Source organism: Vidua chalybeata, chromosome 5 (genome assembly GCF_026979565.1).
Source record: "Vidua chalybeata isolate OUT-0048 chromosome 5, bVidCha1 merged haplotype, whole genome shotgun sequence".
NCBI classification, from domain to species: domain Eukaryota; kingdom Metazoa; phylum Chordata; class Aves; order Passeriformes; family Viduidae; genus Vidua; species Vidua chalybeata.
Window position 1 is genome coordinate 52,749,660 of NC_071534.1, and position 16,621 is coordinate 52,766,280.

The 16,621-nt window shown below is 39.2% G+C and overlaps 1 protein-coding gene across 1 annotated transcript in view; it reads left to right on the top strand.

Annotated features, from left to right (window-relative positions):
• PLXNB2 (plexin B2) overlaps positions 1-16,621 on the top strand; it is a 174,053-nt gene that overhangs the window by 90,816 nt on the left and 66,616 nt on the right. The window contains exons 4-9 of the mRNA XM_053942941.1: positions 3,374-4,484; positions 6,162-6,344; positions 7,263-7,385; positions 11,130-11,230; positions 13,349-13,475; positions 14,899-15,049. Of these exons, the coding sequence (XP_053798916.1) occupies positions 3,374-4,484; positions 6,162-6,344; positions 7,263-7,385; positions 11,130-11,230; positions 13,349-13,475; positions 14,899-15,049 (1,796 nt within the window). The remainder of the gene's footprint in view (positions 1-3,373; positions 4,485-6,161; positions 6,345-7,262; positions 7,386-11,129; positions 11,231-13,348; positions 13,476-14,898; positions 15,050-16,621) is intronic.

Below are 16,621 nucleotides of genomic sequence, written 5' to 3' on the forward strand. Positions count from 1 at the left end.
AAAAAAAAATTATGTGAGCAAATGCTCTGTTGGTCTTCTTTTATCATGAGTCTGCTAAGGGCTTAAAACTAAGTGCAAATTGAGGGTGGAGGGTGTATGGCAGCTCTCAGGACCAGGGCATGACTTAGAGTAAGCCACCTAGGCCTGTGTGTAAATAAAGTATGTGACTAAGCCATCAGAAATACATTTCCTGTGCAGAACATAATGGATTCCGTGCTCCAGCCTATGCTTCTTACACCTTTTCTCTTGTGTTTCTGCAACTTGTTCATTTAAAACGGAAGTTTTTCACAGCAGGAGATTGCTTCTTGATACATTACCAGAGCATCTAATTCAGTACAGCACCCATGTTAATAACAGCTCTGGCATTCTTATCACACCAGCTGGTCATAGAAGGATTCTTCCAACTGCTTCTTCCCAATTAAGTTAAAAACAGGTGAAAGTGGCCTGTGGTTGTCGTTTATCTCATTTCATTCTATTTGCTTTTTAAATTTTCTTAAGCCTGCTCTTTGATAAGTGAAGGAGAGTTTACTTCTGAATCTCTTCATAGTGTATGTAATTTTTGTTTACTATTTGCTTTGGAGAGAGGATGGAAAGTGAAATTAATAAATACAGAGAATCATGAACTGTTACCTTGCATAGAGATCTGAACTAATCTGATGGGGGTTTGTGGACAGGAGTGGCAAGGAGTAAATAACAAAAGCAAACAAATAAACAAACAAAGATAAGGCATTATTAATGGAGAGTGCATGTAGTTCTGAATAATTCAAGTAAAAAATGTCATAAGTAAACAAGGCAGAAAATAGTAGGGAGGAAGCATTACCCATTTTTATACAGAGAATTAATTAATCCTCTGAGAGCCTGGTTTAGACATGCAAAATGTGCTTTTTATTCTGGTTCTGTCATGGACCAGCAAGACTCTTCGTTCTTCTGGGACAATGGCAGGAGTATTGCAAATGCAGCCTTTGTGTCCTGGGTGCCACCAATGGACAAAATGGGGGTTTTCAATCCAATGAAATACAGGAATGTGGAGGGGAATGAGTACAGAAATTAAGGTACAATTAATTATTTTCCATTCATTTAAGGCATATTTTGCAAGTAGAGCTATTTATGGGGTTTTCTTTGACTGAGAGCAGAGATTATAATAATCTAAAAATAATTACCTTGCGAAAAAAGCAGGAGCAAATTAATCTCAATTTTGCATTTGATCCTTGTGCAATAGGTAATAGAATGATAAAAACACTAAAATGTAAAAACCTGTATGAAAAAAACACTGCAGTAGTGTGTCAAGCTGTTTTTTTAATTTCATTGCAGATAACTGTAAGGGATAATATTTGAAACTAGATGACAAGCATTATCACATATCATTTAGCAATGGAGAAGTAAAATGGGATCAAAGCTGGAAAACTGGAGTCCTTGGGAACAGTAAGAAAAGAGAAGAATTCAGGGGAAATCTGGGCTCCTTAGAGCAGGTCACCTGTTGTTGTAAAGAGATCCAAAACTTCATTACATTGCAAAGCATGTGCTAAAGTCTGTGTGTCTGGAGAATAGGTTATAATTCTTAGCCTTTTCTTGGTCACTGTCATAGGAACTCAATCTATCATTAGAAAGCCCAGCTCGTGCTGCCAGTGATGTACTTTCTTGTCTTTGGCATCATTTTATAGCTAGCTACTATAGCTATAGCTAGTTTGGTACATGATAGGAGCTTCAGCAAAACAAGATTGAAGTTAGCATTTTATTTATCCTGAGTTACATTTAGTAGGTTTTTGGGGATTTACAAGTTCAGTTCACTCTGATTTTAGAGCAGTTGTTCTCACCATTGCACGTGCATTTTCTCCATAGAGGAGCAAAACATGCCCAAATACTAGAGGACAGGCATTATCTTTACGCATTGCTGGCAATGCTGCAGTGGTTTGGGAAGCTCACAGATGACTTATGCTCACAACAAAAGTCCTTCCTTCCCTGCCCAAACTTTTCCTCCAGGTTGTTAGCATTTATTCTTAGTTATCCAGTATAAATGATGATTCAGCCATTCTCTTTCACATCCCACCGGAATCTATTGCTATTGCCAAAACAGAAGTAATAGGTGACAAAGGAGCATGGTTCTTTTATTGTTATTTTTTAAAGGTTTTCTTTTTTTTCATTTTCTGGTTTTGGCATTTCATCTTCTTTTCCTCCTCCTATGAGACTGTTGCCTGTTAGATTGCTTTGTTAAATTTTTCTCTTGTCTTTTCTATGTTTTTAATTGTTTCCTTTCTATTTAGATTCCAGATATTTTCAGATTTAACTTGAGATTCCCTGCAAATTTACAGGTTCTTTTCTCATCAGATTAAAGAACCCCATGGCTGACTTTGAAAATGAAAAAATGATGGATTATATTTGATCTTCCTCCAAACAGTAGTCATCTTTTCTCCCTAACATCAATGTTTCCAAGCATGCCACCTTTTGTTTTCTGCTCTCAGAACTAAACACTTTGAGAAAACACTAACAAAATGTTCAGGCCTTAGGAAGTCAGCCAAGACTCCTCATTTAACTCTTAGATTAAAATTAGACCCCTGCTTACAAGTTTCAGAAGGTCTTTCTCTAATTCCAAACAGCCAGGTTATCTGCTTGGGAACTAACAATTCTGAAAGGGATTTTAAGAAATGGTAACAGAATCATACTCCCAAAAAAATTTTAAGTGATGTTCTTAGGACAGATTTGAAACTATTAAGTTTCTAGTGAATGAAAGTGTTGGAGCTAAATGCATACCAGGAGAAAAAGTCAATGTTGCATATTAAGGAGTCTACCATCTTCTGGCTTCACATTGATGAAGGATTAGTTTAATGCCTTCTCAAAAAGCATCAGCAGCCAGATCCAGACTTGCTTGTATGCAGTGGAAGGTTTTTTCCTTTTCAGGGAAAGCCCACAATACAAAATGTTTCCAACACTTTTATGTACATCCCCCCCCACACACGTCTTAAGGAGGAGCTACCCGAAACTCAGATTCTCCAAATTATTTTTAAATGTTCAGCAGTAAATAATTGACACAGAATGATGCAGTCAGGACAAGCACTACCGCATTTTGTCACTCCATGTTGTTTGTCACTCCATGTTGTTACAAATTGGCTGTTCTCATTGTACTTTAGCACAATCATATAATCAATCTAATTGGTTATATGATCATCATTTAGACATATGACCTTGTTAAATCTTTCCCCAACAGATTAAATTCCTAGGCAATTAACAGGATTTGAGGCTTTCCATAATCTTCATGCTGTCTACACCTGCACAAGGATAAGTGTATTTAAGTAATTAAAAACTCCCACATTTCTCAGTTTTGTGTAAACTGTATTTTTCTATATGTTTCATGTTATTATTTTCTTTCCCTTTTTAGGTACTACATAGAAATGGCTTTATGGATCTGGACACTGACCATCTTGAGCTGTTTTTGCATCACCTTATCCAGAAATGAGGAACTAAAATTTTTTCAGAGTGCTACAGAGCTAAATCATCTAACAGTGGATAAAGACACTGGGATAATCTATTTGGGAGTGGTAAATGCACTGTATCAGCTTACAGAAAACCTGGAAGTAATAAGATCTGTAGAAACAGGTCCAAGAAAGGACAACAAAAAATGCACACCTCCCATTGTTGAAAATCAATGTAAAGAGGCCGTACTGACTGACAATTATAACAAATTACTGTTGCTGAACAAGGTGGATAATACAACTGTGGTATGTGGAAGCCTTTTTAAGGGAATCTGTGCCATCAGAGATCTACAGAACATTAGTGATGAGAAGTATTACGTAGACAGTAGTGGAGAAAAGTCCTTTGTAGCAAGCAACGATGAGAATGTATCAACTGTGGGACTGATCACTTCCTTGAATAATGACCAAGTGCTGTTTGTTGGGAAAGGGAATGGACCAAATGACAATGGGATCATAATCAGCACTCGGCAGCTTTACGCCAGGGATGGGAAAGACATTTTTGAAATGTATACAGACTCAGCAGCTGTTAAGTCAGCTTATCCCTCATCAAGCACACAACAATTTGTGGCAGTTTTTGAGGATAAAAATTATGTTTATTTTATTTTTAATCAACAAGAGAAACAACCTGCCAACAACCGCACACTGATTGCACGTCTGTGCAAAGATGATGCCCATTATTATTCCTACTTTGAAATGGACTTGGGTTGCAAAGATGATGATGGTGCCTATGACCACTGTCATTCTGCTTATGTCACTACCCCTGGAGAAGAACTGGCTGAGAGCATGGCTCAGGAGGGACAATCTGCAGATACTCCCTCAGATGACAAAGTTCTTCTTGCACTCTTCAGCAAAGTAAACAAAGATGATGGCTCTCTAAAATCTGCCATGTGTGTGTTTTCCTTGCGGCAGATCAATGAAAAGATGGAAAAAAACCGGAATGATTGCTACACTAAAAAGAATACCAGCTCATTTTACAAACTTTTTTCAGCAGAAAACCCATGTGCATTACATGGACTGGTAATACGAATAATATAAATATTAGTTTTTGAATCTGTGTTAAAGTTTGTGGAACATATACAACTATATGCTTTGGGGTGGCTTTGAGCTAAACTGTACTAAGATGACTAAAAACTCAGTAGATGGATTCACTATAGAAATAGAATGTGGGGGGGTTGTGGACTAGGTTAAGTAAGAAATCACAAAATTTTGAGTCTCTCTGAAAGGATTTGATGTTTTCTCAAAGACAAGTATTGCTTTCCTAAATGCATTTCTTTTAAAGGGTTCCTTCTGGTATGGGAGTTATTGAGTCAAATGCAGGGTTTTTTGCATCCATGATCAGCTTCCAGGTGATCACTACAGATAATTGTAGTTTCAGTCAGTGTATTTACAATGCTCTTAAATGGTATTAAGAATCTTTTAGATGTATCTGTAATTCAGCATTTTTTCTCACTTGTATTGTTAGACAACTGAAATACCCAGATTTCCTGTATTCAGGTAGTGTTCATATTTTGATGTGGTTCAAAATACTTGTATAGCATGATAGCCATCCTTTTATGGCCTGTCATTACCTTGACTATAAGGTTTTTGAAGGGTACTGTTAAAACAGTTCAGTTATTGTTCTTCAACCTATGACAGTCTCTAAGAGGCAATTTTCAGTATTTCTGTTGGTTTTATGACTGTTTTGCTCACATCACTCTATTTCCAAGCCCCAGTTGTGCATGCCACTCATTCATTACTGCAGCAACCCTAAACTGGGTTGAGAAATAGAATAATCTTAAAAATAACTCAACCAGCTTTTAGGAGGACGTCTTAATTTCGCAGCCCAAACAAGGTACACACTTGCATAAGCAGCTGTCTGAGCACAACTTGAGAAGTGGTGTGCTATAGTCCAGGGAGAGGAGTGAACAGCTGAAGAGATGGGGCATGGGAATACCTTTTTTTGGTATTGACCCATAATTTTTCATCTTGTGAGACTGAAGCCATCTCCCACACACTAAGTCACTAGTGCTGATGAGTCAAAATTGCACATTTTGCTTCAAACCACCAGTGTTACTTGCTACAGTACCCTGCATATGGGGTGAGCATCAAACACAGAAATCCTGAATGTGATGAGTGGCCATGGCTCCTGACAAAAATAAGGTGTGGATTTGAGATCAGAAACATGGTTTTGTTACCAAATATAGCAGAAAAGGCAAGGTGTGAATGAACTTCCTTCTGGTAGCTCTTGCTGCCGCTCAGGATTAAAGCATAGTGAGAAGGGAGTGTTTTGAAGTTCATGAGACAGTTGCCAGGGAGTTGCTTTTTTATGGATTGCAGCAAAGTAAGAAACAAAACAGCAATTAAAAAAGCAGTCTTCAAGACGAAGTTGGTTAAACCAGACTCTATGACATGTTCATTTTAATTAAACCAACTGGTTAATTTTTAAACTGCTGCTATAATGAAACAGAAAAAAAAAACTTCTCTCCCTGTGATTCCTGGAAAGTGAAAGCATGGAAGCAGTTCTCAATTAGCAGGCTACCGTCTGATTACTGCCTGTTGGCTGGGGGCAAATGCCCAGACAATCCATCTCTCTCTTCCTACTCTTCAGTGGCTGAGGGGTATTATATGGTCTAGTAATACGGCTGCACTTCATTCTTAGCTAGGAATTAGTGATCTGAATGTTTAACATCACTCTGTATTGCTATTCCTTATTAGAATGCAAGCAAAAATTTCCCCTGTGGCTACGAACACTTGCCGTACCTTTTGGGAAGTAGGAATGGTGTTATAGAGAAGCCGGTGCTGCAGAAAGAAGGGATGAATCTCACGGCCGTCACTGTGGCTGTGGAGAACGGGCACACCGTGGCCTTTCTGGGAACATCGGATGGTAAAATTCTTAAGGTAACAAACTGGATTAAAAGACTGGAAGGTATATAAAAGGTTATGAACTGAAAGTCAAAATGGGATTTATAAGATCTCATACTAGGAGCAAATTCTCATGGAGCTTGGTTTTTTTCATCTCAAAGGAAAGACACATTATTTCTGATGTACCTCGGCTATCTGATACACAGATTGAATTAGCATTGCCTGAATGACATTTTCCCAAAGGATTATATACCTACTGAGAGCTTTATATAAACAACCTTAGGTAATCTAACAGCTTTAGCCTTATCTCTATTCAAGCTCATACTGATTTAAGAGCAACTTTTCATTTTGTAGTCATTCTGGCCATTCAGTGAATAGAGGTAGCAATACAAAGCCCAAGCTGAAGCTCTGATAAATTCTGGTTGTGTGGTGCTCAAGGTTTGACATGTTTGTGATGTTAAAATATCAAGACTGCAACACTAAACGCCTTCTCTTTCTTGAAGGAGAGTGATGGCCATGTCCAGCCTTAAACCTAGCACTGCCAAGTTCCACCAAACCACATGATAAGTCATGTGGATGTGGTGCTTAGAGACATGATTTAGTGGTGGACATGGTGATGTTCACCATGCCCACCTCACTACAACCTCCTTTTGGGTAGTTGTAGAGAGTGTTAAGGTCTCCCCTGAGCCTCTATTTCCCCAGACTGAACACCCTAAGCCGCTCCTCATCAGACATGTACTCCAGACCCTTCACCATCTCTATTGCTATTGCCCTTTTCTGAGTACTCTCCAGCACCTCAATGTCTTTCTTGAAGATGTGCCTTAGTCCTCCTTTTGGTCTTAATATATTTTTAGAAACATTTTTATTGTCTTTTACAGCAGTAGCCAGATAAAATGATAATTGTGGGGAAAAGGCAACATTAACCACCTTTTTTTTTTTTCTTCCACAAAATAGGTGTTCCTGTCATCCACTGCAACTGAGTACAGCTCTCTTACCATTGAACTAAACAAACCTGTAAAGAAGGATCTGGTCCTTGATCAAACCCAAGAAAATCTGTACGTGATGACCACAGACAAGGTAACGTGTCCTGCTTGCATTAAGGACCCGGCCCTCTTTCACTTTCTCTGCAGCTTAACCTGAGATTTATGTATTTTCCAGTTGTTCCTGGAAATTTCCCTATTTGGTGGGACTCCCACAACTCTGTGTGTATGGAGACTTTTCTCAAGTTTAAGCTGATGGACATGTTGTGACTTGGAGACCTGTAATGTCCCTGATGCTTAGCAACAGGGAACTGGAAGTGAGTTCTCCTCTGGAGCTGTCATACAGGCTCTGTGAGACGGATGGAGTGGAGATGTTTGGCACCAGCATGCCTCAGGGTCAGACAGCCCTAGCACTCAGTGTGGGATGCGTGGGGTACCAGTAGGTGCTGTAGCTGCCATCAGATCCTTTGAAGAGCGCTTCAGGACTCAGGATGCTCTCCTGACGTGCTCTCACTGACATGTCTGTAAAGCCACCGGTAGTTTTTGTGAGTCTTAGTGTCAAAAACTAAGAACCAATGGAGAGAATTATATATTTGGGAAACACTTTCATTCAGCTTCTGGTAGAACTGAGTACAGTAGGAAAAGTCCAAATTCACTAGGAAAGGCATGGCCAATCTCTCCTAGACCCCTTATTTTTGCTGTAAGGTGAAGGCACAATGGAGGTCTGTAAAAAATGGGAGGGAAAAAAGCAAGTAGGAAATGAGAAGGATGCCAGATTTCTCCTCCACCTCCAGTGGTAATCCTCTTCTGACACTTTTCTTTGTGGAGGCTGGAGCTGCCAGCCTCAAACACTTTGTTCAGCAGCTCTCCAGGACAAGGTGGGTGACAGGCTGTAACCATCTGCAGCCCTGCCAGTGACATGGAATGCAACATAGAAATGTTCTGCATCACTGACACAGGGAGAATGAGTGGGCTGTGAAAGGAGAGTATTTGGGAAGACAGTGCAAGAAAAATGTTTTCTGGCTGTTTTATAAAAGGATTAATATAAATTCCTGCTGCGGGAATGTTATAGACTAGCTGAAGGTTTTTAGGCTAGAGACAACATTAGAAAAAATGCCAGAAAAACAACGGATAAAGCATTTAATAATATGACAGTGTGAGAGAGGGGTTACTTTTTTTTTTTTTTTTTTTTTTGAGTTGTTGTTACTTCTCATTTGGCTTCTGTTCAGATTTGGAACACAACTCCAAGCTTCAACATTGTCCACAAAACTCCGGGTGGCCTGGCCCCCCATTTGACAAGCTGGCACATTGTGTAAAAACCCTGAGGTCCGCACCAGGCTACTGTGTGTGCTGCTGAGCAATGTAAGGGATAGCAGCAACACTGAAGGAAGACAAGACAAGCTTTCTGGTGACAGTCAGCTTAAAATGATAGAATTCAGAAAGACAGCATAAAGCTTTTTTTCAGAGACAACTGCCAAAAAAAAAAAAAAATCAATCACTACAAAACACTTAAATTTAGAATGCAGCAAATTTCTGCTGAAGAAAGGGTGTAACTTAAATCTTTTCCAAGTAGCTCTTGTAGACACTGCAGTTTCTGAATAATGTGAATAATAGTTTTCTTTTACAAAACCCGTTTAGCTTAAATATGAATAGCTAAAGTTAGGAGCTCTGTAATGGCATTGCATTACTGTCATCTCCAGGAGTTAATTACAGTGAGCAGTCCCACCCACTTTTAGAAGTAGATAGACAGGAGGAGAATGGAGGCCTTCGGAGCTGGGAGAAACAAAGTGACATAAGCAAGGGGAGAAGAATAAGAGATTAAATATGTACTTCTGGGTTAGGCATGGCTGTGGCTTGTGGGAATAGAGATATCAGAACCCTGATTTGTGTGTTTTAATGGTTAAAGGTAAACAATAAAGAATAACTGGCTGTACTGACAGGCATGCACGCTGCTGAGCTACCTGGCAGATGCAGACTGCCCCAGCATTTAGAAATTGATTTCTTGGGTTCTGTGAGCACTTGAACAAAGAGGAAGAGGTGATGTGGTAGATGATAACTTCTTTAAAAAGAAATCAGAGAAACACAGGGAAAAACAATACAGAGTTTAAGATCCACAGTGAGAATCAAGCTCTTCCTTTCCGGTTTCACCTTTCTCCCCTCTTTTCTCCCGGCTTCTGTTGTGGTGCCAAGAGCAGTGGGGGATTTTGAGCAAATGCTTTCAGCATTCAGTTCCCTCTGCTCCTAAAGTTTGAACAGAGTGCAGGAGAAACCCTTGCACCTTCTTGTGGGACTTGGAAAGGAGTTAGCACCCCTGTGCTGCTCATGCTGGTTCATTCCAAGTGTGCATCACTGGTAGGATCCCAGGTTCCTTAAGGTACTTAATGTATTCGGAGGAAAGCAGAAGTCTGTAGCAGTCACTTACCATGACTAAGCTTGTTTGCTTGTTTTAGTTTTTAACACTTTTTGATTTAGAGTGCCAACTCAAAAAGCCCTAAAATTAATTTATTTGCATTTTGTAATTGGCCGTTAAAGGAGCTGGTTTTTTGGGTTTGGTTTCGGTTTGGTGGGTTTTTTTGTCATTAAGGTCACACAAAACTTGCAGAGAGGGCAATCTCTAGGGCTTGTTTTTGCCTGCCAGAATTGTGAAACAAATATTTTGTCAAATAAAAAAAAAATCATTGACTGGATATTAAATTACTTATGGGTACCAGTTAGTGAATGAGTGCCAGTGATGCAGCTCCAGTTAGCTAAAAAGAAGAGAATGCTGAAAAGGTAAACCCCTCTATTAATAAATGCAAGAAAAATGCACAATATTGACATTTGTCTTAACTGAGTAATTTTCTTTAACTCTCCGAATATGAAGAAAAGGCCAAACTCAGACTGTCAAAGTAACTTCATAATTGCCAGTGAGATGAGACTGGCATTATATTAAAATAAGACTATAAAGCCTACCTCTCAGAGTTTCTGTTTCTACATTTTTTGTGCTCTTTAAAAATAAAATGTAGTCATAAACGGGAAGATGTATGTCCTGTTTTCCTCTTGCATCATTGCAGCAGCATAGCTAAAAGAAATGGCTCTTCTTTCTGTGAGCCAAAGAAAACGTTGTTTGTTCTCCGCACCAAAGGAAATCAAAACTAGAAGCTGTATATTTACTGGGGAAATGAGACATGAGAACTGATGATGTTCTTTCCCCTGCTGTTTCCTGTCATAATTATTTCCATTTTATTTAGTGAATGTATTCCATGGTGGAAGGTTATGCACAGAGAAGTGCAGTAACCCAAAACGCCCTGGCTCTCTCACGCTTGCAGACTTTCTGAAATGCCTTCTGTCTGGAAGTGCATTTCCAAACAATTTCACCTCCATGGTAGTGATAGGGAGAGAAGAATATTCTCTTTAGAAAATTATCTAGTCAGTACCAAGTTCGTCTTTTGAAAGTATCCACCCTGCAGTAGCTGCTTCTTGAGTTCAGAGTATCACTGATGCAGTTTCTGTCCTGAGGTGCAGATTTCCACAGGTAATATAACTGGAGGAACTAAAAAGCTCAATTTTTGTAAAGTTTGCTCATAATTCTTGATTATAACAATGTCCTACATTACTTTGAAGACAGATTAGATAATACTGGAGTGAAAAAAAAAGCAGAAAAAAAGTATGTGAATTTAGACTTTGTTAAGGGATAAAAGAACAGACTGGTTCTATACATATTTTGTTAAAATCAGGCTGAGCTCTGAGTATAATAATACAGCTGCCACAGGCACTGACACTGTACAGCTAAGTCCACAAATGTTTCCACCTCCTTATGCCGTTTTCAGTTGTTAGGTTTGCCTTGCTTTTGGTTTTCCAGGTGTACCGATTACCTGTGCAGGACTGCCACAAATACACAGACTGTGAGAAGTGTGCCCAAGCGAGGGATCCGTACTGCGGCTGGTGTGTGAGGGAGGGCAGGTGAGTGCTGCCAGGTGTGCTCAGCTGCAGGCAGGGAGCTGCTCCAGTTCTGACGTGTGCTCTGGGTCACTGCTTGGCATGGTGATCCCAGCTCTTCGTACTCAGCCTTATGCTCCTGACAGTCATTTAATTTTATCACACAGACATTGATATCAATATTCTGTACACAAGTCCCCATTGACTTCTTCAGATTTGATTATTTTGGGAAAAAATATACTTTTCTGCTGGTAGTGAGAATGATTATACATCTTCTAACTGCATGTTTTATCACTCTTTCAATTGTACAGTCACATGGTCTCCCAGAAAATTAAAAAAAATACTCTCTATTTCAGATTCAGAAACTATAGCATGTATTTAAAATACATCAGTAAAATGTAAAAAAGAACATAAAAGAAAGACGTTTTCCATGTCTAAGACAGAGTGTATAGCTCAAATGCTGGTTTTACATAATCATCTATCAAGATGTGTAGCTACAGGGAACCCTCACCTGCCTGCAGGAGAGCAGAAAGTGACATTTTGCTGACTATCTGCAGAGGTTCACAGAATGAATATTCAAGCACATGTAAACTAGGACAGCACTGAACAGCCCTGGAATGTCTCTTCTTTACACTCTGCATTGATTAGAGTGCCGAAAGGGAAGAGCAGTCCTGCAGTTCTCTTTTTGACTACTAAGTTAATTAACCCCTTGGCATGAGTGGTTGGGAATTCGTGATTCTAACTTCTTGCTGTTGGAACAAAAGGGCTGTTTAATTATAATATGCAGATGAATTTCAGGCTTCTAGTTTCCTGCCTGAAATTGTGAACTATCACATTAGGTTACCAATCAGCCTGATGTAGCATAATATGGAACACTGCAGAGAAACTTATGTGGTGTGTGCAGGTTTATGTAATATACTGTAACTCCTTCAGCCTGGGGTTTCAGTTGCTGTGGATGAAGCCTGAGAATTTGGAATGTAACCTCAAACTCCTCCTGGGCTGCTGGGAGTTGAAGGCTTTGGCATATATCATAAAAAAGGCAATTTTCCTTAGATTTCCCTTCAGGTTTCTGATATGACCACTGACCTCAATATCTCAAAATATTAATGGTTTCTGAGAACAGGCAAACATGAATTTTCACATTTGCTAATATTATTTCCAAAGGTGAGAAAAAAAGTTCTTCATTTCTAAGTTTCAGTTCTGTCTCATGATCACACACAGCACTTAGTAGTGTGTTTAGGGATATGTAATGTGAATGTTTACTCTGTATGTAAATGATTTGTTTAAAGGAGGTTTGACCGAGCTGTGCGACAGCTGCACTGCATTAAAGCCCCTGATGAGTTAATAGTCAACTTTCTGCTACAGCAGACAGAGATCCTCCAGCATTTTCTTTTAAACTTTGCACAGAATGGAAAGAATACACATGAGGCTGTCCCCACCTCAACAAGCTTTTGTAGCCACACGCAGCTTCTGTACTGCAGCATTTCTTCCTGTACTTGAGCTGGGAAAATCTTCCAGTGTTTTTGGTGAGACCACACAACTGCTCTTGTCTTCCCATAATTGTAACACTGCTTTGGCAGAAAGAGGTCTTAAATAGTGGCAGTTGTTAATGAAAATATTCCCTACAAAATAACGTTTCTAGCACTGGAGTTACACAGAAGCTCTCCACAAGCTTGTATGCCCCCAGCAATACTTCTTTGTTGCATCTTGCTCTCTTGAGTGTTGTGTCTTATCAGTGGCAGCACATAGGTGTCTGCCATTTGACCTGCAGGAAAAAAACAGTCTGTGCCCTCTCACTCAGAATGTTGTTACATATTGCAATGAAGATTATCAGCTTGATTTCAGATGGCTCCACTGCCCTGTGGTTCCTATGCTGTCACTGCCTGGATTTGGGTTGTCTGATTCAAGGTGCTGTCCAAAATAGTATAGGCACTTGCTCTTGACATGTCAAACCATCAGTTGTAATTGCACCACTTATTCTGTTAAAAATTCTCTAATAGCAACCCCACTAGTCAATATTAAAGCAAATTTGTAGTCGTCTTGTGTTGTAATTTCAGTCTCTAATCATGAAATTATTGCATAATTCAGAGAAAGCATAGTCCAGCTATAATACTGCTTTGGGTTTTTTTCCTTTTTTTCCAGGTGCACAAAGAAGGCAGACTGTGGTGCAGCTGATAAGGAGAACCACTGGCTGTGGAGTCCAAGTGGCACATGTGTGACTATCATTAGTGCAGACCCTCTAAATATGAGTCGCAGAGCTCCTGCTAAGGTATAACAGGAAGATGATTTCCATAAATATTCTTTAAGCACATTGATGTGACTACCAGAAAGATGAATATCTGATTTCTTTATGCACAGTGAAGACTAGGAATAGGAGGCTGTTTTGGTATCTCAGCCTCTGTCATTTCTCACAGTGCTCTTTCTTGCCTGCTGTTCTTGCAGGTTGAGTTCATGTTTTTGACCTCTGTAAACCAAAGTGATGTACTAGTATGGATGATAAAGCACTTACACTTACCTGAATATTATGAAAGTGTTGCACACTGTTGTACAACCCATCAAAAGTAATTGGTAGGGGAGATTTCATGCTACCCTTTCAGCTTACTTGAGCATGAACTTAAGTAAGCAGTGAAGCCATAAACTGTTGCTTTAAAATCAGCAGTGGATTTGCCTACACAGCGGATACACAGAGAAAGTAAATTCAGCATGCAAAATGACTCTGTGGCAACAAAATTGAGTTTTTGGAGTGTGATCAGGTGTCATACAGTGTCTCTAATTCCAAATGGAGCATGCCAATGCAGACTGAGTTTTCACCAAGTAAAATCAATAAAATGTCTTTTAATTCCTCTTAATCAGAAATAAAGAAACTTTCTTTCAAGTCACTTCAATTCCATTTCTAAATGATGTAAACAGCATTGTGTTAAGGCCATTTCCATGCTGAATAAAAATATTAGTAGAGTGTAACTGCTTTCAGTGAGAAAGGGATAATTGTCTTTTCTACTGGCAATACAACATGGAAAAAGTTAAACTGTATAATTAACCCACTTGAAACATTAAGTCAAGAACAGCATCCCAAATTTCAGCTGAATTGTTTTCTTTCCTTGTTAAGTTTTCCCATCTTATTTTGTTATTTTTTAGTTTCTCAAATGCTTTCTTTCACTGAGGAAGCTAAGATCTCATCACCACTCAGAAATCCTTTCTCAGTTTTGGATTTTTTGCATTTGCCTGGAGTCTTAAGGAAGGCACTTTTCTGTTCATCTCTTTCAAACTCCACCATTTCCAGCCTATCCAGCTCTGTTTTCATTATTCACTAAGAACACCTAAGGTTAATGTAATAGTAATTAATTTTGTCAGGGTTTAAGTGTTAGCCATTCTGTTTACTGTTGCTAAACTGGATGCTGAGGACAAGAATAAAAGGTTTTGGGTGTGTCTGTACAGACAGTTTTGTTCTGGTCTAATGCATTGACAGGACAAGAGGTTTTTCTATCAGTCTGATTCAACAAAGACCAAGCCTGGAAAGATTGGTAGAGGTTTAAGGAGAAAAGATTAACAGATGGGAAGAAGTAAAAATTGAAAAGGAGAGCCATGTTCTGTGATGCTAGCTAAAATATCACTTTTGAAATTGAATTTTTCCAAGTCTTACTGGGTCTTAGCTCATTTCTTCCAAATACTTTACCTTTAAAATTTTTTTCCAGGTGGAACTGACTGTAAGTCCACTGCCAACTTTGACTGAGAGTGACAAGGTTTGCTGTACCTTTGGTGAAACAGTGCATTCTGCTGAGTTGAAAGAAGGGGTTATTATCTGTGATCCCCCTGATATAATTCCTCCAACACCAAAACATCAAGGTAAAGAAATATTGCTACCCTACATAGATAATAAGAGAAAAGAACATAGACTGCTGTTTCCAGTGTTATACTCTTATATGAGGTGCCTACAAGATGGGTTCTTTTCCTCTTCCAGTCCTTTTCCCCAAATAGTCTGTTGCTGAACTGTCAGTTTGCTCAAACTTTTTCTGTCAATATATTTACAAGCTGTAAAATTCCCAGTGTTTCTGCTTGGAACCTGAAACACTAGCTTGGTAGAGACATAGACATGGAGTCAGAAAAGTGCTATTCTGTGTCCCAGACAAACAAAACTCAGTTACCCTAATCTAAGCCTAAGCACTCTGACTTGTGGGGATAGAAGAGATTTGTACCTGCTGCAGCTATGAAGGAATTCATGTCTGACTTCTTAGTTTTGCTCCGGTCAACAGTGGCTTTTTTTCTGGTTCATTTTACAAGGCTATCCTTTCTAGCATCCAGCCTTCTGCTTCTTCTTCTGTGTGTCCTCCAACTTCTGCAGAAGTAAGCCTGATGCAAAAATACTTCATCATATAATTAAAGACCGCACCATTGTTCTGAACCACTGATTACAGGCCTAAGGTCTGTTGCCAGCCATAATTCTGTGCAGTTTCCTAGACAGTTCTTTTTTTCATGCCATAGTTCATACATCTCGATGCATAAACACATGGAATGAAACTCATTACACAACACTGTTTATTATGTATCAAGTTTAAAAATCTGAAGAGAAATTACAAGCATGTGCTCTTACAGCTTGCAGACATCCCCCTGAGGATAACTCTTTTATATGTATTATAACAGTCATGAACTGTCAAAGTGGTACTTGGAAGCACTTTTTAAGATTAGTTTCAATTCACTTAAGGCTGAAACAGGTAAAAATCTAATTTTAGTTGCAGGGAGAGTAATTACATTAAAATCTCATTATTGAATTTTACACTAGCTGGGCTATGTCACAGTATCAGATTCTGCTAAGTGTTAAAGCAGCACTCTGTTATTTAAGGCAAATTCACATTCCCTGCATATTTTGTAAAGCAGGACATAAAGCAATGGGGTTGATAAATGTGATATCTTGATGTCATCCAGCATTAAATGTAAGACTAGAAGCCTGTCAGAGAAGGCATTAGAGCAAACAAGTAATCTAGAAATAATATGACTCTCTGAGTTGGTTGCACATCTGAAAGGATGTTCAAAAGTAATATTAGGGTGCTCAAAAACTCAGCAGACACCAGGAGAAGGCAGACAGCTACAAGTATTCACAGAACCACGGAATATTTAGGGACATAAGGGACCTGAGGAGGTTACCTAGTGTAACCCCCTCGCTAAAGCAGGTTTACCTAAAGCATATTGCACAGCATCTCATCCAGGTGGGTTTTGAATGTCTCCAGAGAAGACTTCACAATCTCTCTGGGCAGCCTTTTCCACTGCTCTGTCACCCTCAAAGTAAAGATGTTTGTCTTCCTATTCAGATGGACCCTCCTGTGTCTCAGCTTGTTGTTCCTCATTCTGTCTGAACAGTGTGGCCCCATCCTTTTGACACCTGCCCTTAAGATATTTGTATGCATAGTATTTGTATATACT